This window comes from Tursiops truncatus, chromosome 21 (assembly GCF_011762595.2).
Source record: "Tursiops truncatus isolate mTurTru1 chromosome 21, mTurTru1.mat.Y, whole genome shotgun sequence".
NCBI lineage: Eukaryota > Metazoa > Chordata > Mammalia > Artiodactyla > Delphinidae > Tursiops > Tursiops truncatus.
The window spans coordinates 10,342,259-10,369,992 of record NC_047054.1 but is presented as its reverse complement, the minus strand read 5'-3'; the positions used below and the strand labels follow the sequence as shown (position 1 = coordinate 10,369,992).

At 49.6% G+C, this 27,734-nt stretch overlaps 1 protein-coding gene and 1 long non-coding RNA gene across 3 annotated transcripts in view; one reads left to right on the top strand and one right to left on the bottom strand.

Moving 5' to 3' along the window:
• MYOM2 (myomesin 2) overlaps positions 1-27,734 on the top strand; it is an 81,783-nt gene that overhangs the window by 32,416 nt on the left and 21,633 nt on the right. For both annotated transcript variants that reach the window (XM_073798727.1, XM_033848854.2), the window contains 14 exons: positions 5,514-5,641; positions 9,070-9,253; positions 10,009-10,183; positions 11,633-11,754; positions 13,350-13,537; positions 15,418-15,544; positions 16,676-16,854; positions 18,266-18,380; positions 19,452-19,608; positions 19,698-19,804; positions 21,980-22,024; positions 22,582-22,718; positions 26,875-27,019; positions 27,139-27,198. In XM_073798727.1, coding sequence (XP_073654828.1) covers positions 5,514-5,641; positions 9,070-9,253; positions 10,009-10,183; positions 11,633-11,754; positions 13,350-13,537; positions 15,418-15,544; positions 16,676-16,854; positions 18,266-18,380; positions 19,452-19,608; positions 19,698-19,804; positions 21,980-22,024; positions 22,582-22,718; positions 26,875-27,019; positions 27,139-27,198 — 1,869 coding nt within the window. The remainder of the gene's footprint in view (positions 1-5,513; positions 5,642-9,069; positions 9,254-10,008; positions 10,184-11,632; positions 11,755-13,349; positions 13,538-15,417; positions 15,545-16,675; positions 16,855-18,265; positions 18,381-19,451; positions 19,609-19,697; positions 19,805-21,979; positions 22,025-22,581; positions 22,719-26,874; positions 27,020-27,138; positions 27,199-27,734) is intronic.
• LOC141277516 (uncharacterized) lies at positions 9,241-11,531 on the bottom strand. The gene is made up of 3 exons (XR_012329023.1): positions 11,454-11,531; positions 11,038-11,227; positions 9,241-9,324 (listed from the first exon to the last, which is right to left on the bottom strand). It is a non-coding gene; the product is annotated as an uncharacterized lncRNA (long non-coding RNA).

The window sequence follows — 27,734 nt, the reverse complement described above, 5'->3', positions numbered from 1 at the left end:
AGGGAAGCCCCCCTTGTATGTTATTTGTTGCTCTTCCCTTCCTGCTTTTAATATTTTTTCTTTGTATTTAATTTTTGATAGCTTGATTAATATGTGTCTTGGCGTGTTTCTCCTTGGATTTATCCTGTATGGGACTCTCTGCGCTTCCTGGACTTGACTGACTATTTCCTTTCCCATGTTAGGGAAGTTTTCAACTATAATCTCTTCAAATATTTTCTCAGACCCTTTCTTTTTCTCTTCTTCTGGGACCTCTATAATTCGAATATTGGTGCGTTTAATGTTGTCCCAGAGGTCTCTGAGACTGTCCTCATTTCTTTTCATTCCTTTTTCTTTATTCTGCTCTGTGGTAGTTATTTCCACTATTTTATCTTCCAGGCCACTTATCCATTCTTCTGCATCAGTTATTCTGCTATTGATTCCTTCTAGAGAATTTTTAATTTCATTTATTGTGTTGTTCATCATCGTTTGTTTGCTCTTTAGTTCTTCTAGGTCCTTGTTAAACATTTCTTGTATTTTCTCCATTCTATTTCCAAGATTTTGTATCATCTTTACTATCATTATTCTGAATTCTTTTTCAGGTAGTTTGCCTATTTCCTCTTCATTTGTTTGGTCTGGTGGGTTTTTACCTTGCTCCTTCATCTGCTGTGTGTTTCTCTGTCTTCTCATTTTGTTTAACTTACTGTGTTTGGGGTCTCCTTTTTGCAGGCTGCAGGTTCGTAGTTCCTGTTGTTTTTGGTGTCTGTCCCCAGTGGGTGAGGTTGGTTCAGTGGCTTGTGTAGGCTTCCTGGTGGAGGGGACTGGTGCCTGTGTTCTGGTGGATAAGGCTGGATCTTGTCTTTCTGGTGGACAGGGCCCCATCCAGTGGTGTGTTTTGGGGTGTCTTTGAAGTTAGTATGATTTTAGGCAGCCTCTCCGCTAATGAGTGGGGTTGCGTTCCTGTCTTACTAGTTGTTTGGCATGGGGCATCCAGCATTGGAGTTTGCTGGCCATTGGGTGGAGCTGGGTCTTAGTGTTGAGACAGAGATGTCTGGGAGAGCTGTCACCGATTGCTATTACTTGGGGCCAGGAGGTCTCTGCTGGTCCAATGTCCTAAACTCAGCTCTCCCGCCTCAGAGGCTCAGGCCTGACACCAGGCCAGAGCACCAAGACCCTGTAGGAAAGAGAGAAAGAGAGAAAGAAAGAAAGAAGGAAGGAAGGAAGGAAGGAAGGAAGGAAAGGAGGGAGGGAGGGAAGAAAAGAAACAAAACGAAATAAAGTTATTAAAATTTAAAAAAAATATTAAAATTTAAAAAGTAATTAAAAAAGAAAGAAGACAGCAACTAAACCAAAAAACAAATCCACCAATGATAACGAGCTTGAAAAATTATACTAAAAAAAGACACACACAGACACACACACACACACACACACACACACACACACAAACGGACAGATATAACCCTAGGACAAATGGTAAAAGCAAAGCTATACAGACAAAATCACACAAAGAAGCATACACATACACACTCACAAAAAGAGAAAAAAAGGAAAAAAATGTATATATAAATCAACAAAAAGGAAGAGAGCAACCAAATCAATAAACAAATCTACCAATGATAATAAGCTCTAAATAGTAAACTAAGATAAGCATAAAACCAGAAGCAAATTAGATGCAAAAAGCAAACCCCAAGTCTACAGTTGCTCCCAAAGTCCACCTCCTCAGTTTGGGATGATTCGTTGTCTATTCAGGTATTCCACAGATGCAGGTACATCAAGTTGATTGTGGAGCTTTAATCCGCTGCTCCTGCGGCTGCTGGGAGGGATTTCCCTTTCTCTTCTTTGTTCTCACAGCTCCCAGGGGCTCAGCTTTGGATTTGGCCCCGCCTCTGCGTGTAGGTCACCTGAGGGCGTCTGTGCTTCGCTCAGACAGGACGGGGTTAAAGGAGCAGCTGATTCGGGGGCTCTGGGTCACTCAGGCCGGGGGGGAGGGAGGGGCACGGAGTGCGGGGCGAGCCTGCGGTGGCAGAGGCCGGCGTGACGTTGCACCAGCCTGAGGCGTGCCGTGCGTTCTCCCGGGGAAGTTGTCCCTGGATCCCGGGACCCTGGCAGTGGCGGGCTGCACAGGCTCTCCGGAAGGCGGGCATGGAGAGTGACCTGTGCTCGCACACAGGCTTCTTGGTGGCGGCAGCAGCAGCCTTAGCGTCTCATGCCCGTCTCTGGGGTCCGCGCTGTTAGCTGCGGCTCGCGCCCGTCTCTGGAGCTCATTTAGGCTGTGCTCTGAATCCCCTCTCCTCGCGCACCAGGAAACAAAGAGGGAAGAAAAAGTCTCTTGCCTCTTCGGCAGGTCCAGACTTTTCCCCGGACTCCCTCCCGGCCAGCCGTGGCACACTAACCCCTGCAGGCTGTGTTCACGCCGCCAACCCCAGTCCTCTCCCTGCGCTCCGACTGAAGCCGGAGCCTCAGCTCCCAGCCCCGCCCGCCCCGGCGGGTGAGCAGACAAGCCTCTCGGGCTGGTGAGTGCCGGTCGGCACCGATCCTCTGTGCGGGAATCTCTCCGCTTTGCCCTCTGCACCCCTGTGGCTGTGCTCTCCTCCGCGGCTCCGAAGCTCCCCCCCCCCGCCACCCGCAGTCTCTGCCCGCCAAGGGGCTCCTAGTGTGTGGAAACCTTTCCTCCTTCACAGCTCCCTCCCACTGGTGCAGGTCCCGTCCTTATTCTTTTGTCTCTGTTTATTCTTTTTTTTTTTCCCTACCCAGGTACGTGGGGAGTTTCTTGCCTTTTGGGAGGTCTGAGGTCTTCTGCCAACGTTCAGTAGGTGTTCTGTAGGAGTTGTTCCACGTGTAGATGTATTTCTGATGTATTTGTGGGGAGGAAGGTGATCTCCGCCATCTTGAAGGTCCCTCTTTTGATCTTTTCTAATCATTTTACTCTTGGTTGGTGTCTTCCTACAAACATTTAAATTAATATCCATGCTCTCCTTTTAATATCATCCAAATCTTCCTATCTCTCTTGAGTTGCTCGATGGAAAAGTAGACACCTCATTCTTGGAAAGGCCAGAATAGGCTCTCGCAGATATAATGCGATGGTTTTTGTTCTGCTATTATATATCCAAGCATTTACCGCACTGTTTTGGATGAGGTCATTTGTAGCTAACGCATTGAATTCATCCTTTGCTCTGAATGCCGCAAACTCATTTACAGTTGTCCATTCTCTTGAATTCTGTCCTCTTGGGCGTTCTAACAATTCCGAACAAACTTTACGTTTCACTGATGTAGAGGCGAGTCTCTGGGGCAGGTTCTGGAGGCTGTGGTCAATAGAACGAAAAGCTGGGTTTGGGATTCGAAGGCCTAGGCTTGGACCCCTGCAGAGCCGCCCACTAGCTGTGTGATCTTGGGAAAGCACTGTGTTTTCCTGAGCTCGTTTCTGAGCTGTGTTTCCATCTCATATGTCCACCTTCATCCGGTGTTGACGTGGCTCGTTAGAACAGGGCTCCAGAGGAGCATCGTGACCCGGAGGCAGAGGCAAGCGCAGGACCCGCCCCCAGCAGCGCTGTGGTCAGCCCACCCCGGAAGGCACGTGGCCGTGCCGCTCTTTTTGTTTTGCCTCCATTTGCTTTTTCTCTCTCTGAGGACCCTCTCAGCGGTTGGAGTGTTAGTAACAGACATCAGTTTACTTCCTTGGTCCTCCCCTTGGCTCCCGGGGCCAGTTTGCATGTCCTCTTGTTCTGTCCGGGGCTGGGGTCATCTGCAGATCTCCAAGGCTCATTAGTGCACGGCCCCGGGTGGGGCGGAGAGTCCGCATAACCCAAGCCTCCTCCCGGATCGGGGAGTCCCTGCTGACAAAAGCCGGATTCTTCCTTCTTGTTTTGGCCTCAGATAAAGTGCTCCTTATTCCATTTTCCTCTGGGTCTCGAAGTTAGGTGCCAGGTCTAAACACAGCGAGGCGTTCAGATCTGAACGTGCAGGAGAGGCGACGCTGCACTGGTGTGTTCCCACGCCCACGCTGCTTTATCACGTGCGTCATTTCCCCTCTGCCCCCCTTTGTCCTGTGTCATCTAGTACCTCTGAGGTGCACCGCCACTCAGCTTGGAAGCTTGTCTGCGCCACCCAAGGGTGGGTGATCTGTGTCTTCTCTCTTTAGGGCCTCTCCCTGGGTCTCTTTAGGTGTGGACACGGCAGGTGGATGCAGAGAAGGTGTGTAGGGTGTGGCGGGGCCCTGCTCTGCCCGGCACACTTGGCACCTTTCTGGACATTCTCTCGCTCCTTGTTTGAAACCCAACCCATTTGCCAGATGCTCCCGGGTAAGCCCACGGCTGTGCCTCTGCGCCCCTGTTGCCTGTCAAATGTGATGAGCGCGGTAACAGGACTCTAATGAAATGAAACCCAGGCTTGTTTGGGCCGTTTCCACGCGGCTGTTAAATTCCTCCCCGGCAGTCCAGTCCAGAGGGAACCATTGGATCTTCAGCAGGGCTCCCAGGTGTCCTGGGGACGTTTTGAACCATCTTAATCTTGTGCTAATCTAATTGGAAGCTCATAATATTTTGTATCGCAATGACTGGGACTGTGCGTCTGGAAAACCTCCACGCCTCATGAAAAGTTCTCACATCCAAACATAACACGCCTGACACCTAGCATTTTTTTTTTTTTTTTTTTTTTTTTTGCCGTACGCGGGCCTCTCACTGTTGTGGCCTCTCCCGCTGTGGAGCACAGGCTCCGGACGCGCAGGCTCAGCGGCCATGGCTCACGGGCGCAGCCGCTCCACGGCATGTGGGATCTTCCCGGACCGGGGCACGAACCCGTGTCCCCTGCATCGGCAGGCGGACTCTCAACCACTGCGTCACCAGGGAAGCCCCACCTAGTATTTTATTAAAAAGAGACGTGTGTCAGAAGAGACGCAGTGGGCTTCTTTGATGCGACTGTCCTATTATAGTTACTTGCTAATTGGTATCACGCTGGAATTTTAAGTATATAGACATAGATGTGATGCTTGTGGATGTGGAACAGATCTACCCAGGAAGGGAAGCCATGTGCTTTGGAAGTCGCTATATTGTTTCCATGCTTTAAGGGCATAATGAAAGGAAAACAACCAGAGAGGGCCCTTAGAGAAAGTACGACCCCCATCTTGGAAGGCTTCCCTGCTGCAGAACACCATTGCTGGTACCTTCTCTGCACAAATCCCCCATACAGTCAGAGCTGCATTTCTGGTTAAATGCCCTGTTTCTTCTGGGTGAATTCCTCTCCCACTTCCAGCTGAAATTCTGGATGAATTTTGGGTTAGATTCCTTTCTTATGAATTGGCTTATATTGGAAACAGAAGTAATTGGACGATCTTTACCAGTTCATTATACTTTGGCTCTGGAAAAATAGTCCTTGCAGTTTGCTCGCTTTCCCAGAATAGAAATGAAACAAAAGCCGACACTGATCCGTGAGGCCTTGAATGCCTGGAAAGTAGCCGAGGGTCGTGCTCCCAAGATGGGCTGCGGCAAGCGGGCGGACCCGGCTCCTGTCAGCGCTCACGGTGTTGATTCCTCCTCCAGGTGATGTTCAGGTTCCAGGACCTCCCACCAACGTCCACGCCTCAGAAATCAGCAGGACATATGTCGTCCTCAGCTGGGACCCACCTGCCCCCCGTGGCAAGGAGCCGCTGATGTATTTCATTGAGAAGGTACACCCCGGGTGGGTTTCCTGAAGCAGCAGATCTCTGTAGGCTTTCCCGTGGTGCTGTGTCATGTGTTTTAAGGATGGGCAGCTCTCAGATCAGTTATTTAACGTGAAGCTGCAGACACTGGCTGAGCTGTGAATGCCTGAGGGGTTCTGTGAGGGGCGTGGCATCCGAGGAGCAGGTCCCGATCAGGCTGTGCCACCCTCCGCGGGGGCCGGTCAGGCTCCCGGCTCCCCGCTGTACACGAGGGCCTCGCACTGAGGCGGCCGCCAGCTTTCTTCCTGCTGGAACATTCTAGGCTCCCAAGTTCTGAGGATTCCGGATGTGGGCAGGGGGACAGCAGTCCCGGCTCTCAGTTTGCTCATAAGCCGAGTGGCCACTTGGTGGCGATCGTGTTGAGGAATTCACACTTCAGATGGCGAAGGGTTACACAGAATCATTGGTTTGCAGACTTTTTAGATCTGGACGCGTAGGAAGAAATAGTTTGTGTGTTGCAGACACACACACACACACACACACACACACACACACTGAATGTACATCACCAACTAAATTTCAAACACAGTATCCTTACTCCGTGCCATGTGTTCTCTCTCCTGCTTTGGTCTGTCCAATTGCACTAAAAATGCAGGTTGTGACACAGTCATTCAGATCGCTGGACTGTGATTCGGCTGCGGACCGTTGTTGAAAAACCTGTATAACCATACGAATCCTGTAACTGTGGTTTTGTGATGCTAAACTTATATTACAATGTACTAGGCAATCCAATACATGTAATATACACATAAAGTCTATAACTCTTAATGTGAGCATATATCTCTCATACAGTAGTAATGTGTAATACAACAAGGTGAAGGAAGGCAGAATGGAAATGAACGGTTTTCAGGCTCCAGACGGTATAATGACCCTCAGCTTTCTCTGCTTATCTGCAAGGCTTACCTGTGGGCAGAGTCAAGTGTTAACTTCTTGCTGCTGGGTGCTAGCTTGTTGTTTTGCATCATGAAAATCTAGTGGTCAGCCCTCCTAGGAGGAAAGGCGCTTTCTCAGGCCCTCTTCAGAGACATTTTCCTACTCACCTACCCAGTGCTGGAAAGACCAAGTTTCAGCAAACGCATTTAAAAATCTTTTAAAATTTTAAATTATTTTTTATTGAAACGTGGTTGATGTACAGTATTATGTTGGTCTCGGGTGTAGTATGTAGTGATTTGACATTTGCATACATTATGAGGTGGTCACCACAAGTTTAGTTACCATCTGTCCCCATACAAGGTAATTACAGTGTTATTGACCATCTTTCTTCTGCTGTACATCATATCCCTCGACTTATTTACTACAGGACTGGGGGTCTGTACCTCTGACTCCCCTTCCCCTATTTCACCCCCCACTAGCAAACCCACTTTTAAAAAGAGGCCTGCCTCGGGCTTCCCTGGTGGCACAGTGGTTGAGAGTCTGCCTGCCGATGCAGGGGACGCGGGTTCGTGCCCCGGTCCGGGAAGATCCCACATGCCGCGGAGTGGCTGGGCCTGTGAGCCATGGCCGCTGAGCCTGCGCGTCCGGAGCCTGTGCTCCGCAACGGGAGAGGAGAGGCCACAGCCGTGAGAGACCCACGTACCGCAAAAAAAAAAAAAAAAAAAAAAAGAGGCCTGCCTCACCGAGGGCACCCTTGCATTCCCTACCCGCTGCCACGGGTGGTGAGCAGCAATATAGGGTGTGTGATCAGGGAGAGGAAGCTTCCAGGACAGCCTGAGGGGAGCCGTGGTGTCCAGGGACTCCGGGAGGGAGGGGCAGCAGGGAGCCCGGGAGGGAGCTGGACTGGGCTACTCCCCAGTGAGCTGGCCGGGCGAGGCACCCACCTCTCTCTGTTGCTCACGGAGGACGGTCCTGCCCCAACGCGTCCAAGGTGGTCTTTGGGGGCCTTAGTCCCTATCAGGCCTAAAAGGAACCACAGGGATGAGTCAGCGTCCTCTGTCTAGTCCTGTATTTCCACTTTATGTCACGACCAGGCACAAGATGCTAGGAACGGCGGCGCTCTGGTTAATAGCTTGGCATCTGAGCACAGTTTGAAGCACGCGTCTTCCCCCGAGTGAGCTCTGCTTGGAAAGCCCACGTGTGGCCACAGCCCAAGGTGCACGGCCTGTCCTGTCCACGTTGGGCTCATGTGCTGAGAGTTTGGCTGTGGTGAAGGGAGTGGTGCCCTGCGGTTCTTGGGGTGCAGAACCCGAAGAACTTCCTCCAGCCCTGCTTAGAAGATGGGCACTAGCTTTTCTAGAAGCTTGGCTGTAAGACCTGAGCAGTGTTTTCCCCACTCCCTCCCTGTCTTGCCTCCTTCAGCCCCAGGGTCCTTTTCTCCCATCGGCCCTGCTGAGTGTGCCCAGGGTTCCCCTGCTGCCCCTCCCCCTGCTCTCCAGATGGCGAACATACTTGGGCCCAAGGAGGCCTCTGACTGTGGACGCCTGCGTCCGTCCAAGAAAGCCACTTCACTTTTGCTGAAATGAGAGAAGACTTCTCTAAACAGGGATCTAATTTCTAGAAGCCTGGGTTGTTCGAAATGCTTTCCCAGTCCTTTCTGGCAGCCTTAGTGGGGTCAGTGTACACCCAACTTTTACTGCCTCAGGATTCCTTTCACAAAGGGGGCTTATCTCTATAGGAAAAAACTAAATTAGACATGTAATCCCAGTTTTAAAAGTAATTGCCAATGATAAAACTTAAACACGCAGCGTAGAAAATTTGGAAAACACGTATATGTTATATAGAACAAAATGAAAATCACCGATAATTTGATCACGCAAAATAGTCATTATTAACATGTGGGACATATTTAGTCTTTTTCTCCATCGGTTTTTATATCTTGATATATCATACGTACAACTGGCATCCTGTATTACATTTAACAAAATGATACAATTCCTCTCCTCTGAGTAAAGATCTTTTTTATACAGTAATTTAAACGGCTACATTTAGTGTATATGTGTCATTTTGTATCATAATGTACCCACCCTACTGCTGGTCATTTAGGTGGCTGTCCCTTTGTTATTACTATAATAGCTGAGAAAGAGCAAAAGGTTTAAACTGGAATGCGAGCAGTTATGATGGAATTTTACACGTCCGCTCCTCAATTATCTCTAATTGTTTAGAGTTCATCCTGTCTTTACTAAAACTACGACCTATGTATTGATTCCCTGAAGACTTCCACAGGTTATTGGCTTTCATGTAAAAATGTTCTCTGGTAACATTTCCAACTTTGGGTAGTTTCTCACCTCCTTCTCCAAATTGGCTTCCTTTTCCTAAAATTCAGAACAGAGGTATTGATGGCCCCGGAGGTGCCGTGGGCTGTGGGTCCCCCGCGGTGTAATTGAGGGCCAGAGCGGAGCATCCCCTCCCCCCACGCGGGTCTGGGGGGCATGGCTCCATTGAGGCCCCTGTCTTTGCAGTCCGTGGTCGGGAGCGGAAGCTGGCAGCGGGTCAACGCACAGACGGCCGTGAGGTCCCCCCGATACGCTGTCTTCGATCTCGCCGAGGGGAAGCCATACGTGTTCCGAGTGTTGTCAGCAAATAAGCATGGCCTGAGCGACCCGTCGGAAATCACCGCCCCCATTCAGGCCCAGGACACCATCGGTGAGTTAGCGCGAGTGACCAAACTGTAGGATGGGCCCCGAACAACGTCACCCGTGTCGGACAACCAGCACCTGCGTTGATAAAGACGTTAGTGTCGCATGTGATTTAAAATTCAAATTGCCTTAAAATTCCGTTTTACAAGAGATGAAGATCTCTCTGCCTTGTTTTGGTCAACATTTCTCCAAAGTTCCATCTTCTTTTTATGAAACCAATCAATGGATTAGCAATATTTTTAGGCAATGGCCACTTTAAAAAAGACCCAAAAAACCCAACCCTAAATGCATCGGGTTTCTTGCCCATATGGCTTGACGTTCCCTCTCAGAAGATGTCAGATACAGATTAGAGAAATTCTGAATTGTGCGAGGGGAGAAATCCATGGTTTGATTCTGAGTCCCTTGAATCTGATAGAATTGTGTCCTATTTTTTTTTAAATGGCTAATTTTATATCCCAACATAGTTCCCTCCCGGGTAGCAAAGCGCGTGCGTCACTGGGCGAGCTTTGTGGATGGGTCTGTAGGGGCGGCAGGGGCAGGAGATTCTGTCATGGGAATCTCTTTCTTCGGAAGGGAGGGACTTGGGGACAGAGAGCACAGGGACTGCCCGGAACCTCCTGGGTACCCCCTTGCCCTGCAGCGTCTTCCTTGTCCAAATCTCATCTAAAGCCCGAAGCTCTGCGGACGGGAGGGCCTGTGGGTCTCTGGCGTGCCCCCAGACTCCTGTGTCGTTGAGCCTGTGTCCCTGTCCCCCCTGCACAGTGGTCCCCTCAGCCCCCGGCCGCGTCGTCACCTCCCGGAACACAAGGACGTCAGTGGTGGTGCAGTGGGACCAGCCGAAGCATGAGGAGGACCTGCTTGGCTACTACGTGGACTGCTGCGTGGCCGGGTCCACCGTCTGGGAGCCCTGTAACCACAAGCCCGTCGGCTACAACAGGTGCTGCCTGCCCGGGTCCCCTTCCACCTGACATCCTCGCCCCCGAGAAAACATGAGACGCACACACCCCGGGACCCACTGGGCCTTCGGGTGCAGGTGCCACGGCAGGAACACCTGTGACGTCCACACCACGGGCCGGGTTCCTCACCCACACATGGGGGCTGCAGAGCTGGAAGCTGGGGAGCTAGTTCTGCCCCGTGGCTGAAGTGCTTTGTCTGTCGATGAAGAAAAGCCCCAGAGCATCTCCTCTGACGTACTCAGCGTTTAAGACGTACCCTGAACAGGAGAGTTAAAGTAGCGACCGGGACGGGAAGGGTGTTTTATTTCTCTGTATTGATGTTTTGAACTTTTAAAATTGCTTTGTTCACAAAGCTGACAGGCCCTCCCTCTGGCCACCAATTGCACAAAGCCGGGGAGGGGGTGGAGAGAGGCTCCTGTGCAGGGGCGACGGCGGCTCTGCCTGCAGTGGGGCCGAGCATCTTTCCTTCCGACACGGACTTGCTCCCGTCTCACAGCCTGCAGGGAAGGCCTGGGTGTGTTAGGGTTCCCGCAGGACGCGCTTAGGAAAATAGCTGTCAGATCCTCCACTGCGGACGGGTTATCCATTACGTCTCTGACACCCTTCCCTCTTCACTCTTTAAAGACCAATAAATTGGAAAAAGCTGTGGCTGGAAAAGAAGAGACACAACTGACGCTAAAGTTAGATGTTATGCACAGTCCACGCCAGCGAGTGCAGGAAGAGCTCCCAGAACAAAACACCTCAAATATGCTAGTGCAGGAATTTCGTGAATGCCTGATACATGTTTGCAGACTCGAAGATAAATAACTATTGCTCACGTTTACTGAGTACTTACCGTGTGCGAGGTGGCTGTGCTGAGAAGTAGGTACTATGATCCTCTTTCACAGATGGGAAAACAAAGTCTTTCCGGGGTTAGGTAACTTGACTGAGGACATAAAATCTGTTAGGTGTCCAAGCCGGTCTCCAAGCCAAATCTTAGCCAGTGTGGTGTCACTCCTTCTCCTTAAGTTTTACAGACGTGAGTTCTTTTAGGAAAGGAGAGGAACCCTACTTTAGAATAGAGCTTCGATGCAGAGAAAACCAGAGGGCTTGGAAATGAAGGGGGAGCCTTGGCACTGAGTGAGGTCACTCAGGATTTCCAGGGCTTTGCTTCCCGCGCCCCCCGGGGCCCGCGGGCAGCAGCTGGTGCCCCTGCCGCCCCCCAAGTCCAGCTCCCTTCAGCCCCAGAGTCGTTGGCTGTTGCTGGCTTACGTTTGGACGTGGCGTGTTGATTGGAATTAATATGCATCCATGAGGCACTCGAAGAAGTAAACTTCTTTTCAGTCCCAGTGACGGATGTTCGTGGCGTGTTCAAGATGCTCTCTGTGTCTATTGTAGGAAGAAAAAGGGTTGAGCCTTGTATTCACGCCCCCGATTCGTGTTTTTGTCAGGTTTGTGGTGCACGGCCTAACCACCGGTGAGCAGTACATCTTCCGAGTTAAAGCCGTTAATGCTGTTGGGACCAGTGAGAATTCTCAGGAGTCTGACGTCATAAAAGTCCAGGCCGCCCTCAGTAAGTAATTCATGGGCGACTCTGTGCCAGCTTTCAGTTCTCCACTACGTTTTCATTTCTGCATGAACAGACCTTTATGATGCCGTTTAGAATATTACCGGAGGGGAAAAGTGGATGTAAATTGTTGAACAGAGAACATGCAGTTCTGTGGAAACCTCTCATCAATTGGCTTGGAAATGCCAGTGTGAGAGGGAGAAAGGATAATATGCTAGTAAAATGCAAATTGAAAATAGAAAATATTATCAGGGGTCACACTGGTTTCCAAGCGCACGTGCCCCCATTACAATGTATGCTGTAGGGTGTGACCGTCTCTTTTCAAAATCGGTGCGTTCAAAACAGAACGTCGATGGCCTTTTCAGCTATTCTTAGCTCAAGGAACTTAACGTCATTCCAGAGGATTTCAAATGTTTATGTAACTCTGTGGCTTTGTTCATAAATAGTGATCTTTCAAAATTATCATTCTGACCACACAGAACGCTTCGGGGCCAAACTTGCAGTGATGGGCCCTAGGAAGCTTGATCTGTGCAGCTCTGTGTTGTGTAATGTTGGTCTGGTTGTTTCATATAAAATGGACCCCATGACTTAAAAGTATTCAGGAAGATTTAGAACCACGATCGCCTCTTAGACACATTTTGAATCATAGTATTATCTTTTCACTTCTGAGAGAAATGTTTTGCTTTTTATTTTTGTCTTCAACTAAATCTAAAAGTATCTTCAGAAATTATGATTTCTCATCTAACAATAGATAGAATAACATTACTGGAATTTCTAAGGAATGTCAAATCTGATGATACTTAGGTGGGTAGTATAGTAAAAGATTAATTATTTTAAGCTCATTATAATCTATCAGTTTTTCCCAGGAGGGACTTTCAAACATTACCACTAGCCTCTTCAAGTCGTTCCTACTAAATGAAAGCCAATCATTTATGTTTTAATTATGCAATAAGACCAGCTCATTCCCGGGTACCTGTATCTCGGGTAACAGAGGATGATTGGACGTAGGTTGCTCGGAGTTGGGGAGGGGGGAAGCAGAGACACATCCTCTTCAACCCGTTAGGAAAAGATGGTCCATTTCCGAGCAGGGTGTTCAAAAGGGAAACTTGAATTCATACTCATTTGAATTAATCTGAAGTTTCTATAACTATGGGGGAAGTTAAGACTCACTGGCCTAAGGCTATCGGTCATCCCTGGCTGTGGAAGGTGAGGTTGTCATTCTTCATGGGCGTGATGAGAAAGCTGCTCTCTCAAGGTTTTCCTTAGAGGAGGGGGAGCGTCTTTTGTCTCAAGTGTCCTTCTTGGCCTTTGTATTATTGAAATATTGGAGGATGTATGTATGGATGTATGTATTGGAAGATGTATTTAGAAATTGCAATAAATGTATATGAAAGAAGCTTTTTAAAAACTTACTCTCTTTAAAAGAAGAGACAAAGACAAGCGAAGATGGTGAGCAGGGAGACCTGGACAGGACAGAGGGGACAGGCACCCAGGGCCATCTCCCGTTGCTGCCCGTCCCTCTGAGATGCTGGAGCCGGCCGCGGTAGGTTAATGGTTATTGCACTAAGATCCGGGTGACTTCCCCGATGTGTTTCCTGCAGCCGTCCCGTCCCATCCTTACGGGATCACGCTTCTGAACTGCGACGGCCACTCCATGACCCTGGGCTGGAAGGTGCCTAAGTTCAGCGGTGGCTCACCCATCCTCGGTTACTACATAGACAAGAGAGAGGCTCACCACAAAAACTGGCATGAGGTCAACGCCTCGCCTCTCCAAGAGAGGATCCTGACGGTGGGTGCTCATGGACTCGTTCCCTTTTGCAGGCAGTTTCTCCTGTGGGGCAGGGTCCCCGTTCTGTGTCTCAGAGTTCAGTGACATTAGGCAATTTGACACAGAAACAAAAGTGAATGAAACAATTCACCATGAGAACTTAGGGTCACGGAGCATCTTCTCTTGAGAAGTGAAGCAGAGGAGGCGAGCCGGCAGGTGGGTCGTTTGCAGGTGCAGGTGTTGCTGTGAGCGGCATCCGGCCTCCAGCCCAGTGGCTGGAGCTCTCAGCCTCGGGGCAGGATGCGCAGGAGACGGTGACGATCGAGGCTCCTCTGCTTGTTTGTCCCCATTTCCCAAGGAAGGCGTGTGCTCAGACTTCCCAGTGAGCCTCTTGCCCAACTACACGTTCCATCTGGGTGCAGGGAGCGCGAGCCACATGGACTTGGAGTAAGAAAGAGCAGAACCAAGTCTCCAGGCGAGCCCTCGGCAGCCCGCGGGCAACAGCTCTCACCTCCCTGAGCCCCCACTCCTCCCCGTGAGCCACCACACGGGGCTTCTCGTGAGAGAGATGAGGGAGAAGGTGTTTACTTAACGGAGCACGCGGGTCGGTGACGGTAGCTCACGCGGTTACCGGGTAGCACGCCCACCTGTTCATTCACAGGAGTCACGTGGTAAAGCGAGGGATTTTTTGCGGGAGGCGGAGAAGAGGTCTATTCCCTGTCTTGTACAAGATTCTGTGCTAATACCTATATTTATGCAATATGTATTTCTCATGCGTTTTATTGTGTGTGACGCGTATTGCCAAAATTCAAGCTCGGTGCGAAGATCCTGGTGTTTTGTGAACGCTTGTCCCCGGACACCTTACTATTGGCTGTCAGGTCCCAAACTCCGGAGGAAATGCCCGCGTACTTTCTGAATGCCGGCATTCCACGAGGCCAGACCTGCCTCCCGGGGGATAAAGCGGCTCCACGTGACTCGTGCTTGCTTTGGGAGCTGCTGTGTTCAGAGACAATGTCATCCAGATGCTGTGTTTGATCCAGTGGCCGGGCTGCCAGGCAGGGCTGATGGTCTGGTCCAGGGCCTTCCCTCCATCTTCTGTGGCACCGACCAGGCAGAGTGGACCCTCAGGGGCCTCCAGCCAGTGTGCGGGGAGGAGACAGGTCACTCCCCACCGCCCCCGGCGAGGATGCTTCCCGTCCTGGGCCCTTGACACCCCAGGTGCGGTGCCGCCGGGGGTGGAGGGTGGAGGGTGGAGGGTGGAGAGCCTGGGCCCGAGGTCAGGTCCCGCCCACCATTCTTCCACTGGCTCCTTGTGGCTTTTGTCTCTGAGCCTGTCTTCCTGCCTGGGTCATCACGTCATCCCCGGGGGGAGGGTTTATGGAGTGAATGAGGCAAACCGTGTCGGGGTGAAGGTGGTGACTGTAACATGCAGGTGGATCAATAACCTTCCACAGACACGTACCCGACTTACTGACAAGGTCCCTCACCCTCACATTCCATCTATAAATCAACCAGGAATACCCCCTTTCCCCCGATGGATCGTGGGTCGTAACGCAGCTTTTGTTTCACCTATTAATTAATTAATTTAAAAAAATTGAAGTACGGCTGATTTACAATGTTGTGTTAGTTTCAGGTGTACAACAGTGATTCAGTTATACACACACATATGTGTATATATGTATTCTTCAGATTCTTTTCCCTTATAGGTTATTACAAAATACTGAGTGTGGTTCCCTGTGCTGTACAGTAGGTCCTTGTTGTTTATCGATTTTATATACAGGAGGGTGTACCTGTGAATCCCAACCTCCTAATTTATCCCTCCCCTGCTTTCCCCTTTGGTAACCATGAGCTTGTTTTCTATGTTTGTGGGTTCATCTATAATTTAAACATCCTCTGAACAGGTGGAGGGCTTGGCAGAAGGCTCACTCTACGAATTCAGAATTGCTGCCACCAACCTCGTGGGGATCGGGCAGCCGTCGGACCCCAGTGAGCTCTTCAAGTGCGAGGCCTGGACGGCGCCGGAACCGGGTAAGACGGTCTCTCCAGGACTCACCCCTGGGTACCTCGCGTGCACACGCAGGGCTGGCCGGAGAGGGGGCCTTCCCAGCCTCTGCAGCCAGCAGGCTTCAGTCACTCTGCACAGATCCTGGTACCACTACCACGTGCCAGGCCCAGGGCAGAGCTGTGCCTTAGGTGGCCCCGCCCTGTGGTCTGGGCCGTGGGCACACAGGTAGGGCAGTGACAGGCACGGAGTCATTAGCACTGAAGTGTGAGGCTGTGGGGCCACCCACCCCCAGCTGCTCCCCCGAGTCGAGGATGCTGTGGCCAGAGGCGGGTCCAGGGCAGGCCTGCGCCAGGTGGACTTCTCCCAAAGGGGCGGAGGGAGGCCAGCTCCCAGCAGGAGAGGCTCCAGCTGGGCCAGAGTAGGGACAGCAGGACCTTACTGACTGTGTCTTCACTCAGGTCTCCTCCTCCCAGAGCACATGGGAGCTTGGGGCCTCTGGTTCTAAAGTGAACATTGACAGAATCTCTGCATTTACTCAGGGCTCCACATTTCAAACTGTTTTCGCAAACTTGCAGGGACTGGGCATTGATTTCTCTGTATCCGGTCCATCAGGACCCCTAATGCCATGGATAATATGCTCACGGTTTGAACAAAACAAAGTGAGACAAAACAACGGACCTGAAGTTGAAGCTGAAAAGCTCTAGAAACTGTTCAGTTCTGTGGCCAGATGATGTGGCTTTTCCTTTATTTTTTGGGGTGGGGGATACTTGTTTTAATGAAATTAATTTTTTCCCCTTGGAAGAGTCAGTGGAAGGAGAAGCCGTAGAAGTTCCCAGGGGCTTTGGGGGGCTTAGAGTGGTTGGTTAGGGTGGGACCCCTCCTGCCTTTACTGCTCAAGGCTCCCCTGGACCTGGACTTGGTCACTGTCACAGGCGGGCCTGGGGTACTAGGCTGGTGGAGCTGGTGAGAGCTTGGTTCCCCGGGTGGTCAGACTCCCTGGGTGAGTCCTGTGATGCCCGGGTTTCCAGCCCAGCAGGTGGGCGGGTACCTCAGGATCCTCTCCTGCACACCTTTCTCTCTGTGAGACGTACCTGCTGGTCCCGGGCTAGCGTGTGGACCCGTGAACTAGTCCACAGGCTCACCTGACTTTTCAGGTCCTGCCTACGACCTGACGTTCTGCGAGGTCCGGGACACGTCCCTGGTGCTTCTCTGGAAGGCCCCGGTGTATTCGGGCAGCAGCCCCATCTCTGGGTATTTCGTGGACCTTAAGGAAGAGGATTCCGAAGAGTGGATCACCGTGAACGAGGCCACCACAGCACATCGCTACCTAAAGGTGACGGTACACCTTCTCAGGCATTGTCTTCTGGGGAACGTGTTTCATCCCTGTCGGGGGTCTAGCTCAAAGCCCCCACGGAACTGTGCACATGAACGGGTACCCCTGCTGCCAGCTAGCGGGGTTCCAGGAGGCGCCCGCCCCTCCGTGGACGTGGGGAACGACTGCATGTGGGGACCATCTGGGTGGGTTTCCTCTGCTTCCTGCCGTCTGACAACCCCCGGTGGTGCTGACACTTCACGGTCATGGACTGTGTTGATGTGCCTTCCACAGTGATGACTAGAATTATGTCTTTCCGCACCAAGCCCACGTTTACTTCACTCAGTTCCCGTGATCGCTGATGCACGTCTATCTGATAAACACACATACACACGTACACACAGTGTGAACACATTTGACAGAATTATGATGTGTAATTTCTCTGTCCCCTCTTTCTCCAAGTACTTCTGTTTTTAGCACCTGCAATTCACCAGTCACTGGGGTCAGGTTAGTGGTGACAGTGGCTTAGACCCGGGGACCCAGCTGCCCTCATCAGAGGCTTTCTTCTTTGGGTTGTGGGCTCTGGGGTGTGGCTTAGACAGAAAGGCAATGTGCTTCCTTAAAGAAAGGCCGCACCTGAGTGACAGGTAAATGGACAGCAACCTCTGGAGAGCAGTTGGACAACATGAAACAAGATCAGTGTCGTCTTCTGAATGAATAAAAACTGCTCAGAATCCAGCTAAATGAATTCGTTAGAAATTAGCTAATATACATTTTATTTTTGGTTATCAATGGAGATTACAATATACGTCATCCGTAGATGTATAAGACATGGGTTTAATTTTTTTGTGTGTGGTACGCAGGCCTCCGCTATTGTGGCCTCTCTCATTGTGGAGCACAGGCTCCGGACGCACAGGCCCAGCGGCCATGGCTCACGGGCCCAGCTGCTCCGCGGCATGTGGGATCCTCCCGGACCGGGGCACGAACCCGTATCCCCTGCATTGGCAAGCAGAGTCTCAACCACTGCGCCACCAGGGAAGCCCAAGATGGGTTTAATTTTGATATTGCCCCAATGATAGGATATTTTGCACAAACTAAAAAATCACATGTGAAATGATATTTACTCCCGTAGAATTATGTTAAATATCAACACCAGATTATAAACTAGATGATATGATTTCAATTCTGCTTTAAAATATGCAAAGAACAAAGAAGAGGATATATCAGAACAGTAGCAACCCTGTTTATTCTCGCCAAGTGAGGTCATGAGCCTGCCCGTCTCCTTTTCCCTTCTGCATTTCCTCTGTATGGCTGTTCCGACTGGAAGAATAGGCTATTTGTAAAAAGAAAACACGTCTGTAATAAAATGTGATGAAGAATGAAGTCATTTTCATCTGTCTGTTCACATGTGACGTTTCCTCCTTCTTTCAAGGTCTGCGACCTGCACCAAGGAAAAACCTACATCTTCCGTGTCCGGGCAGTAAATGCGAGTGGGGTGGGGAAGCCCTCAGACACGTCGGAGCCGGTACTTGTGGAGGCCAGGCCAGGTGAGCCTCATCTGCTCGGCTGTTAGCAGGGCAAACCTCACAGCAGGGTGATCTGGGAGGAGGGATGCGTGTGTGTGTGTGAATGGACGGCAGATGCATGGACGGTACCCGTCACATTTATAGAAGGAGTTGGATTGACAGACACAGTACAGCATGTCTTCAAAGACCCACTGCATGCCCCCCCCCCCAGCATCCTGGGCAGCAAGGGGCACGTGAGGTCATTCTGCCAGGGTGGCGGGGTCTTCATTTCAGCAGTAGAACGTGCAGGGATGACGATGGTCTTTTATGTTACTGCTGAGTTTTGATCAGAAATTATAAAGCCGCTGGCAATCCTCTTGGTTAAAGTAGTAAGAGCCCAGCTGAGGGGACCTTGGCGGGGAAGTGCTTCCGAGGAGAGGGGGGTGAGCTCTCGGGATACGTGGGGAGAAGGATCTCCGGAAACCATGTTTTCTCTGGATTTCTCCCCTCCCTGGAGATTGGCTCCATGGATACCCTCACACCCGGCTCTGTGCTCCTCTGTCCTCCTGGAAGGGGCGCGTCTGTGTGCACCTGGCTCAGGCTGGCGTCTCTCCTCCAGTTCTGATTCCTAAGGGACAGATGCTGACTGGCCTGTGTTGGGCCAGGTGTCCACTTGGTCAAAAAGGAACAAACAAACAAACAATCCCCCGAAGGAAAAAGTGGAGAAAGTAGAGCCCGGGTGTGTGGGAAACAAGTGCCCTAACCACGCTGCCCGGGCCCCCAGGAGTGGTGAAGGGTCAGATCCCAAAGGGCAAAAGGATCGTTATGGCCGGGGTTGGCAGCCCAGAGGGTTTTCTCCAGCGGTGCTGGATGCAGAAAAGGAAGTGGACAGACATGTGATGACTTAAAACCCAAACCTGAACTTCCCTGCTTTCCTTCAGCTGCCCAGAGGGCTCACTCTTTCACATCTGCCCGCTGTCCTGGGTAGACCCTAGGCAAAGCCTGATGATTCGATGTAAAACAAGCCCTCCGCCTGGGCCATCCCTCCTCCAAAAACAGGACTCGGAAGGATACCGTGTTCCTAAGATGCTCCCTGGCGTTCTCGCCCTGCAGGCACCAAGGAGATCAGCGCGGGCGTGGATGAAAAAGGCGACATCTACCTGAGCTTTGACTGCCAGGAGATGACAGACGCCTCTCACTTCACGTGGTGCAAATCCTACGAGGACATTGCAGGTGACGAGAGGTTCAAGGTCGAGACCGTGGGGGACCAGTAAGTTCCACTCTAGAGTTGGCCATCACCACCTCTTAGGAACGCCTGCAAACACAGTAATTAACATACCGGCTTTCCTTCCCTTTCAGCTCGAAGCTGTACTTTAAGAATCTGGATAAAGTGGACTTAGGGACTTACTCTGTGTCCGTCAGTGACACGGATGGTGTGTCCTCCAGCTTTGTCTTGGATGAGAAAGGTAACACCTGTAGGACATAGGCTTCCCTTTGGGGGTTTTATAACATTTTCAAAGATTGACCCTAACAGAGAAAAGACTGATTTGCTTAGAAAAGGGGTGTGTGTTTGCAGGAGGCTGGGGGCGGGGAATCCTTTTTAAAGCCAAAAATTACTTTGGAAATTACACAAACTCTTGAGTTTGTACTCTAGCCACTAAAGAAATCACTGATCCGGGAGTATTTTATTTCTTGTTGTATATATTGCTTTTATAGCCTTCCACGTGTACTTTTAGAGATGAGTTTTAGTTACGTTTCATTAGTTTGGCAAGTAGCATATTAGCAAATAAGTCCGTAAAATTAATGAGAGGCGCACAGATGCAAGAATCCTCCCTTTTCTCCCAACATGGAATAATCGAATAATCAGATGATGAAAGAAAACACATACATGTATATATATACACACACGTTTATATGTATATATTTTTTTATGTGTGTGAAATAATATTTAATTTCCATAGTTAAAATCACTCGCTCTGTTATAAACAGCAAACAGCAGAAAGAAGTGAGGGAAGTCGGTTTACTCTGACCCGGGGAAAAGCAGCCATTTCTCTTAGGCGGGGGCCGGGGTCTGAGTCCCGCAGACAATGAACTGGCCTCCGGAGGAGGATTCTTCCACTGCCTGGGTTGATGTTTGTGTCCAACCCTTATCTACCACCCCGTGCTGGTCAGAGCCAGTTTTACAAGTCTGTACGATGATTAGTCAGTGATGTGGACGGAACTGTGTAGCATTGGACAGAACCCTCAAAACTCCACGTTGGGCCTTTAAAAGCTTCTGAGTCCTGAGGGCCCTCAGTTAAAATGCCTTAAGTTTGATATTCTAATCCTTTCCTTATCAGCTGGCATCTTGCTTGGCTGCAGTGAAGGGTGTGGTCCCAGGAGAGGGATACAAGGGGGGACGCCTAGGACGGGTGGGGAGGGGACAGGGTCTGATGGCCGCAGGCGTCCGCAGGTCCCATGCAGACGTTGGGGGCATTGGGGTGAGCCCATGTGCATTTCACGGGACCAGCAGTAGAACAGCAGAGGGGCTGCACCATCTCTGCTTCCTGGGTTCCCTGGCAAGCTCACTGCTCACAGACAAGGTGGGAAGGGACCGGAAGCTGCTCACCTGCATTTTAAGCTGCCCTTTCTGACCCTCACTCAGTGGCCTTCACACAGCTCTTTACTAGCAAAACACATCCTTAAAGACTTCTGACAAGTGCTGTACTCCTCTGCTCCATTTGAAAGTTTGCAGATGACGTTTTCACCTTAATTTTAAATCGTTGCGAAGGAGGAGCATTTCCAGCACATTTTATGCTGTACACGGACCTCAAGTACATTTCAGGCAAAACCTTGATGCTGTCCCTTTAGCTCATTTGATGTATGGAAGCTCCCACTGTGAGACCTAATGGGGGTGTCAGCCCTCACCCTCAGATCAGCCGTCTAGGTGGAGTTACTTCTGGTCACAGAAAGTCTGCTTCATTGTTCATTTCAAATAAACAGGTGCATACAGACCTTGGTGACCATGGTCTCATTTCTAAATGCTAATTTTAAGAAGAAAGGAAGGAAGGAAGGAAGGGGGAAGGAAGGAGGGAAAAGGAAAGAAATGGTTTAGAACCTTCAGTTTTTCTTAACTTGCTCTTGGGAGTCTCGGGAGCAGTGCATTTTTACTTTTTAATGTATCATTATTATTTATTATTTAAATTCATGATAATACACCACAGTGAAATTCTGGGTGGGTGAGAGAGGTGCTGAAGCAGGACGCTTTTAACGACCAACTTCAGGAAAGAGTTCATATGGAATTAGAGGATCTGGAGATGGGTCCCTTTACATACCCCCTCTGTAGGTCTTCCTCTCTTCGAGGAATACACCTGCCCCCCCAGTGCCCCCCACTCCCAGGAACCTCTGCCCTAACCCGTCCTAACGGGTCCCGTTAGTAAGTGGGTTCTTTAAACGGTGAGGATCTTAGTTGCAGGCGGTCATTCACTGGAGGGAGTATTCAAAGTTACAGTCATCCCATGTCTCCTTTTAACTCCCAGTTCTAATTTTTTTCACAGCCTCAAATTAAACTTGGTGATGTGATGTCTAATCTCTGCTTTGCTTTTAAGCCAGCTTCTGAACGTACAGGTCAAAACCAGTGATTATATTTCTCTTAATTTTAGAGATGGAACGTTTGGTGACGCTGAGCAATGAGATAAAACATCCCAGTAAGTGAGCCTGGAGCTCAGAGCAGGATTGCGCTGTGGGAAGGCATGTTCGTTACCGCGTGCAGCTCTGGAAGGGACGCTCGGGGGAGAGGATGGCCTCGTTTTGTGTGCCAGCTTTTACACACTTGTCAACAATTCGCTCAAAACAAGTATTAGCTAATATTGTAACGTGTAGCAATTTTCATGGCATGCAGTGCTTTGGATTTCGGGTTGAGCGTGGCTGTTTAATCCAAGTGAGAATTGTATCAAATGGGATCTTCAGTTATTGGATTACATTGAATTCAGAAAGAATATATCCATCTGTGCTCACCGGGCCCATCAGGAAAGCAGACCGTGCACGTGCAAGGCTTCACGGGGCATGGAGGCTTTGAATGCAGCGCCAGGCCAACTAGAGTCTCATTTCTTTGTTTTGGTTTTCATAATCCAGTTCAATACTCCGGGGTTTCACATTCTCCAAAAATTTAATAATGAGGATTGATATTTTCCTATAGTGCACAGCTATTCCTTCTCACAAGGATTCACGCATTATTGACTTGTGGTCTCTTTTCTCCCTGTAGCAATTCCTCTGAAGTCAGAATTAGCTTATGAGATTTTTGATAAGGGCCAGGTCCGCTTCTGGCTGCAGGCTGAGCACTTATCACCCGACGCCAGCTACCGCTTTATCATTAATGACAGAGAAGTCAGTGACAGCGAGGTGAGTTCATGTGTGCGTGGCCCCTGGCTTTGGAGATGGCCAGGTATTACTTGGGAAGGTCAGTTCCTGAAAGTCGGTATTCTGGGTCTGTCTTCATCCCTTTTCGAGCTGTAGAAGTTGGGGCATAGAAGGCTGACAGCATGAATGAGAGGTGGTTGATTCTTGCAATGTACAGAGATCTGGTCTCGGTTAGAGGAGAGATCAGGAGGCCTTTAATTAACCAAGCCTGTTGGAATTAAAAAATGAGCAACTACATTTAGAGACTCGATCTTATGAAAAGGTTCAGGTTACGTGGGGCGGCGGTTATCCTCGGTGGATCAGTTTATTCCCTCTTGATGACAGTTTTGAAGGGGTATATTTTTGCCCTGATGTGAGCAATGCCTCCCTAGGCCCCCCTCCCACTGAGAGCTGCCCATGGAAGGCGTTGGCTGGGAAATTAGTTTCTGCACCTTCCCTGAGCTTTTAGGCTGCCCCCTTGGCCTGAGCAGAGAAACATGTGTAGGATGCTGTGATACAGACACTTTGCCCTTCTTCCACTTTTAATTGTGTAGAATGAAGCTGACAGATATTACAAGATATATTACATTACATTTTTACATTATTACATTATATATTATATTACATTATATTATATATATTATATATAATATATTACTATATAATATATATAATATATTACATTACAAGATATATTACAGATATTTTGCCTGTGGCACATTGTGTCTCCATATATGTCCTCTTGTCTAATTATTACAGCGCAACTGGGAACCCAGTCAAAAGACAACCTGTTTGATGGAGCCTTTCTTTGTTGTTCAGCGGTGCCCTTGGGGTCTCTCACATCCCACCATCTTTACCCCCTCCGCTCTCTTTTCCCTTGATACCCAATGCATCGTGTCTATTTAGCTATCCCACTGAGTCCTCAGTGCCTCAGTGGTGTGTCTGCTGCACGGGTATTAACGGGATGGTTGAGATGTAGGGATTGCTCATGCCAGGTGTGCGGCCCACTCACTCTCCCTCTGAGCTGGGCACCTCATCCCTAGTCTGGCCTCCGTGTCTGATGGGTTTTTAGTAAAGCTTGGTTAGACGAACGTCCCTCGGGCAGAAATCGTGTATGGAGAAAGGTTACGCGAGTTTTCTTATCCAGTCCATCTTCCCCATGAGAGTGATGGCATCCTCGGGGAACTGTACAAATTGGGGAGTTGGCTAGTAAGTAGAAAGCATGCGGTTTCCTCCTGGCTGCAAAAAAAGCCCACAGTATGGATACTGTGTATGGAAGAGCATCGTATGATCAAGGTAATTGGAGACATTTTCTTTGAGCAGAGATCATGCTACGGAATGCAACGGAATTTAGTGTAATTGCACTTTATTTGTAGAACATCTTTTGATTAACATCCCTACCTGCTGTGGAGAGCTTGCCTCAAATACGGATGTCTGCTACCTGGCTCATCGTTTGGAATACAGCTGTACTATTTCCTTCCTTAATTAGCAATCCACAGGTGACTTTTCCATGTGGAGACTGCTGCTGTTTTGTGAAAGTCACATAATAGCCTGTATTTATGGCCCCCATAAAATCATTGAACATCATCTCACCGCATAACGGCAATCGCTAGAAGCCTGATTCTTTTCTCAAACCTGCCCAGAGCCTGCGGTGCAGAAGCTGAGAAAATGGAGAAGGCTGTGGATTGTTGAGAATCCGGCTGGTGAGCGTGGTTCCTTCTCACTTCTCAGACCTAATTAGAGCAGGTTCCTAGAGGCCTCTACTCATAGATGTTTGATGGGGGCGAGCATCTTACAGACCAGAGCAGCACCGTTGTCTGATCAACTTGAAATTTGCTCCCCGTATTCAAAAGCAAATACTCAAAACTGCAAAGAAACTCAAGGACCCCGGCGAGGTACACCTGTTGCAGCCCTCAGACTGCTGTTCCTTGCCCAGCCCCCAAGAACTACTGGAGTCTCCGGGGAGGGAGCAGTGTCCTGCTGCCGTAATCAGGAGGCTTCCTGTAATCGGTACCGCCTCCTGAAATGGCCTCTCTCTCAAAATGTAATCTGAGCTCATGTCTTCTCGTTCATTGCTCTCTCTCTCTCACTTTATATACACCAAGTTCCCATCGAGAAAAAAATCTAAGCGATGTTGTACAAGTACACAGTGTATGCTTTACTTACTTGAAACAATATTGGAGTTTCCGATTTCCAGGTGATTTTTGTATGTTTCCTGGAAGTCAGGGCCTGTGGGCAGGGGTGAGCTTTATTCACTTAAAACCTGAAAGTCATATTTGATCAAACAGAACCTCAGGCATCACGTTAACCCTTGGGACCTCAGACACTCATCTTCCTTTCCCCGTGGACGGCAGCTTATAGTCTGCAGATAGTTTTTGATTGTCCGCCGTAGCCTAGAAAAATGAGCTGTAAACTTGCCCTCCTGGAGCTTATCCCAGAGTTGAAGAAATACAGCTTCAATCAGAGAATGATATAGAAAAAATACAGAATGGAGAGCGTGTTAAAACGGTACAGCGAGCACTGATTCAGAGAAGGCGGGGGTGTGGAGAGGCTGGAGTAGTTAGGGGAGATTTCAAGAGCAGTGGATTCCTGGGTTCTCCTTCGGAGGAGGAACGCAGAAAATGGGCCCCGGAACAGGTGGGCCCTGCAGCTTACACACGCTAGAGCTAGCAAGGTGGGGGACCGGGGGGCGAGGAGGGTGGGCTGACCAGGGGAGTGGCCACAGGGCATCTTGGAAATACACTTGGATTAAACGGAAGGGGTCAGACAGCAGAGGCGCCGCTTCCAACGTCAGGCAGGAGGGTTTAGAAACGATGCCCGACGCGGAGGGAAACGGGCTTAGGGATGTCGAACAAAGGTGCTATTTTGCTAATATCCATCTTCTCAGCTCTCTTGTGACACTGGCATTTGGAATCCAAAATATAAATGTCACCTGAAAGAGAAAGAAGAGCATTGTGAAAATAAATACACACGATGTGTCAGAAAAAGGCCGATCTCACGCATTTTCTGCTAGTTACCCGCACATAGGAGTTCTTTGTGATAGTCTCATCAAGGTAAGGGCTGTAGGAGGAGTGCAGGCTCTCGGGGCAAGGAGTGGCCTTTCCTCCCTCTCGTCCTGTTTGTTGGCTGCTGACCACAGGTTACTGGCGATGACTCGCTCATCTCACCCCACAGCCCCACCTTCCTGGGACGGCTCATTACTCAGGCTGGGAAGCCTTTGCGTAAATCCCAGCTGGGCTCCTCTGGAAGGAAGCAGGAATGCCTGCAGGAAAGGTCACCAGCAAAGGTTGTCATGCTTTTGTTCATTCTGGGCGTAGCGTTGGGGGGGTCAAGGCCAGAGGAAGCAGCCCTTCTGTGGTGGTGTGAGTCGTGTTCCTGAGGGGAGCCCCGGTCCCTGTGCTGTCCTTGCCCTGAATGACGGCTGCATCGAAGACGAGTCATTCTTTGGATGTGCTCCTTCTGCCTCCCTGACCTCTGCTTGATTGCATTTATTGTATCCAAGGGTGGAATAACAAGACATGGTCCATTCGCAACCACACGTCAGTCTCTGTAGCTCATCACAAGCGATGAGAGCAGAGTCTGAGGGAGACGTGAGCTCTGGACGGGCGGCAGCAGGAAAGGGTCCCCATTGGAGGCTGCCCGGATGGGGGATGCAGAGGCTGGGCACCTTCAACCCTGGTGCTGGTGGCGGTGTTGAGTGGGGGCAACCAGTCGTGATGCCCGTGTCCCCAGAGTCCCCGAGACTGAAGCCCTCGCGGCTGTGGAGATGGTTGGTTGTTGCCTGTGGTTTTGTGATCGGACATGGCCAAGGGCGCCCCGTTCTCTTTCCCCCGTGTGCTGAGTTATCTCACATCAGCTGCACATTCCCGAGGAGTGTGCAGAGTTTCTGCTGGGTTCTTCGTGTGTAGGTCACTCCCCACACATCAATGGTCATTCCCCATCGCCGAATGTCCCTCGTTTGATCTTTGGTTCACCAAGAGGTCCCTCGTTTGCTCTTTGGTTCACCGAGAGGTTCAGTGGCTGAAATTTCTTTTTGTGTGTTTTTTGGGCACCATGATCCCTTAAGATAACAATAGTTGATGCAACTGTTAGGTACCAGTGAGAAAACTGGAGGGAGGAATTTCACGGTGGAATTCTCCCCTTCCTTCTGTGCTCCCAGACACACAGAATCAAGTGTGACAAGTCAACTGGCCTTATCGAGATGGTGATGGATCAGTTTACCATCGAAAACGAAGGCACCTACACTGTGCAGATTCACGATGGAAAAGCCAAAAGTCAGTCTTCTCTGGTTCTCATCGGAGACGGTATGCTGCATGGAAGGTCTTCATGTGTCTGTAAAGGAAAATTCAAAGCGAATTCTTTCAACCAGAGAGAAGCAAATGTATTTCATTTCTGTTTGTTTCCCCTCAAATATTGGATTTAGCATTCAAGGCTGTCCTAGAAGAGGCTGAATTTCAAAGAAAGGAATTTCTCAGGAAACAAGGTAGGTGGTTGGCTGGCTTCCCCACCACTAGCACAAGACAAAGGTTTAGGATTTGAGCATTTGCTTGGAGCAGATCCTACTTAATGCCAAACGACTCTAACTTTGATTTTAAATGATCGAGAAGTCAGACCACTTCTTAGCTGTAGAGGTTTGGATTCTCTTCTGGTCTTTGACCTTTCCCTTTATTTCGTCGGTATTTTCTCTTGCCTCTACCTTGAAAAGCCCTGGAATCTATTGTTGAGTGTTGGTATTTTCCTGCAGTCATAAGGAACGGATGTCTCCATTACACGTCCAGATGGAGTCCAGTGATTGTGACAAAAAGGAATAAAGAATGGGGGTGGGTGAGTTCGGGGGATTATTAGGAGAAACGGAGAGAGGGCAGGAGACCCAGTTCCAATAGCCAGGAGTTTGTTATTTTACTTAAAAGTGTGTGAACTTTTCAACTTTTAGATGTTTTCACTTTAATTACAAACAATACTTTTTAAACATACCGTTTTAAAAATGCATATTAGAAATAAATAAATAAGTAAAAAATA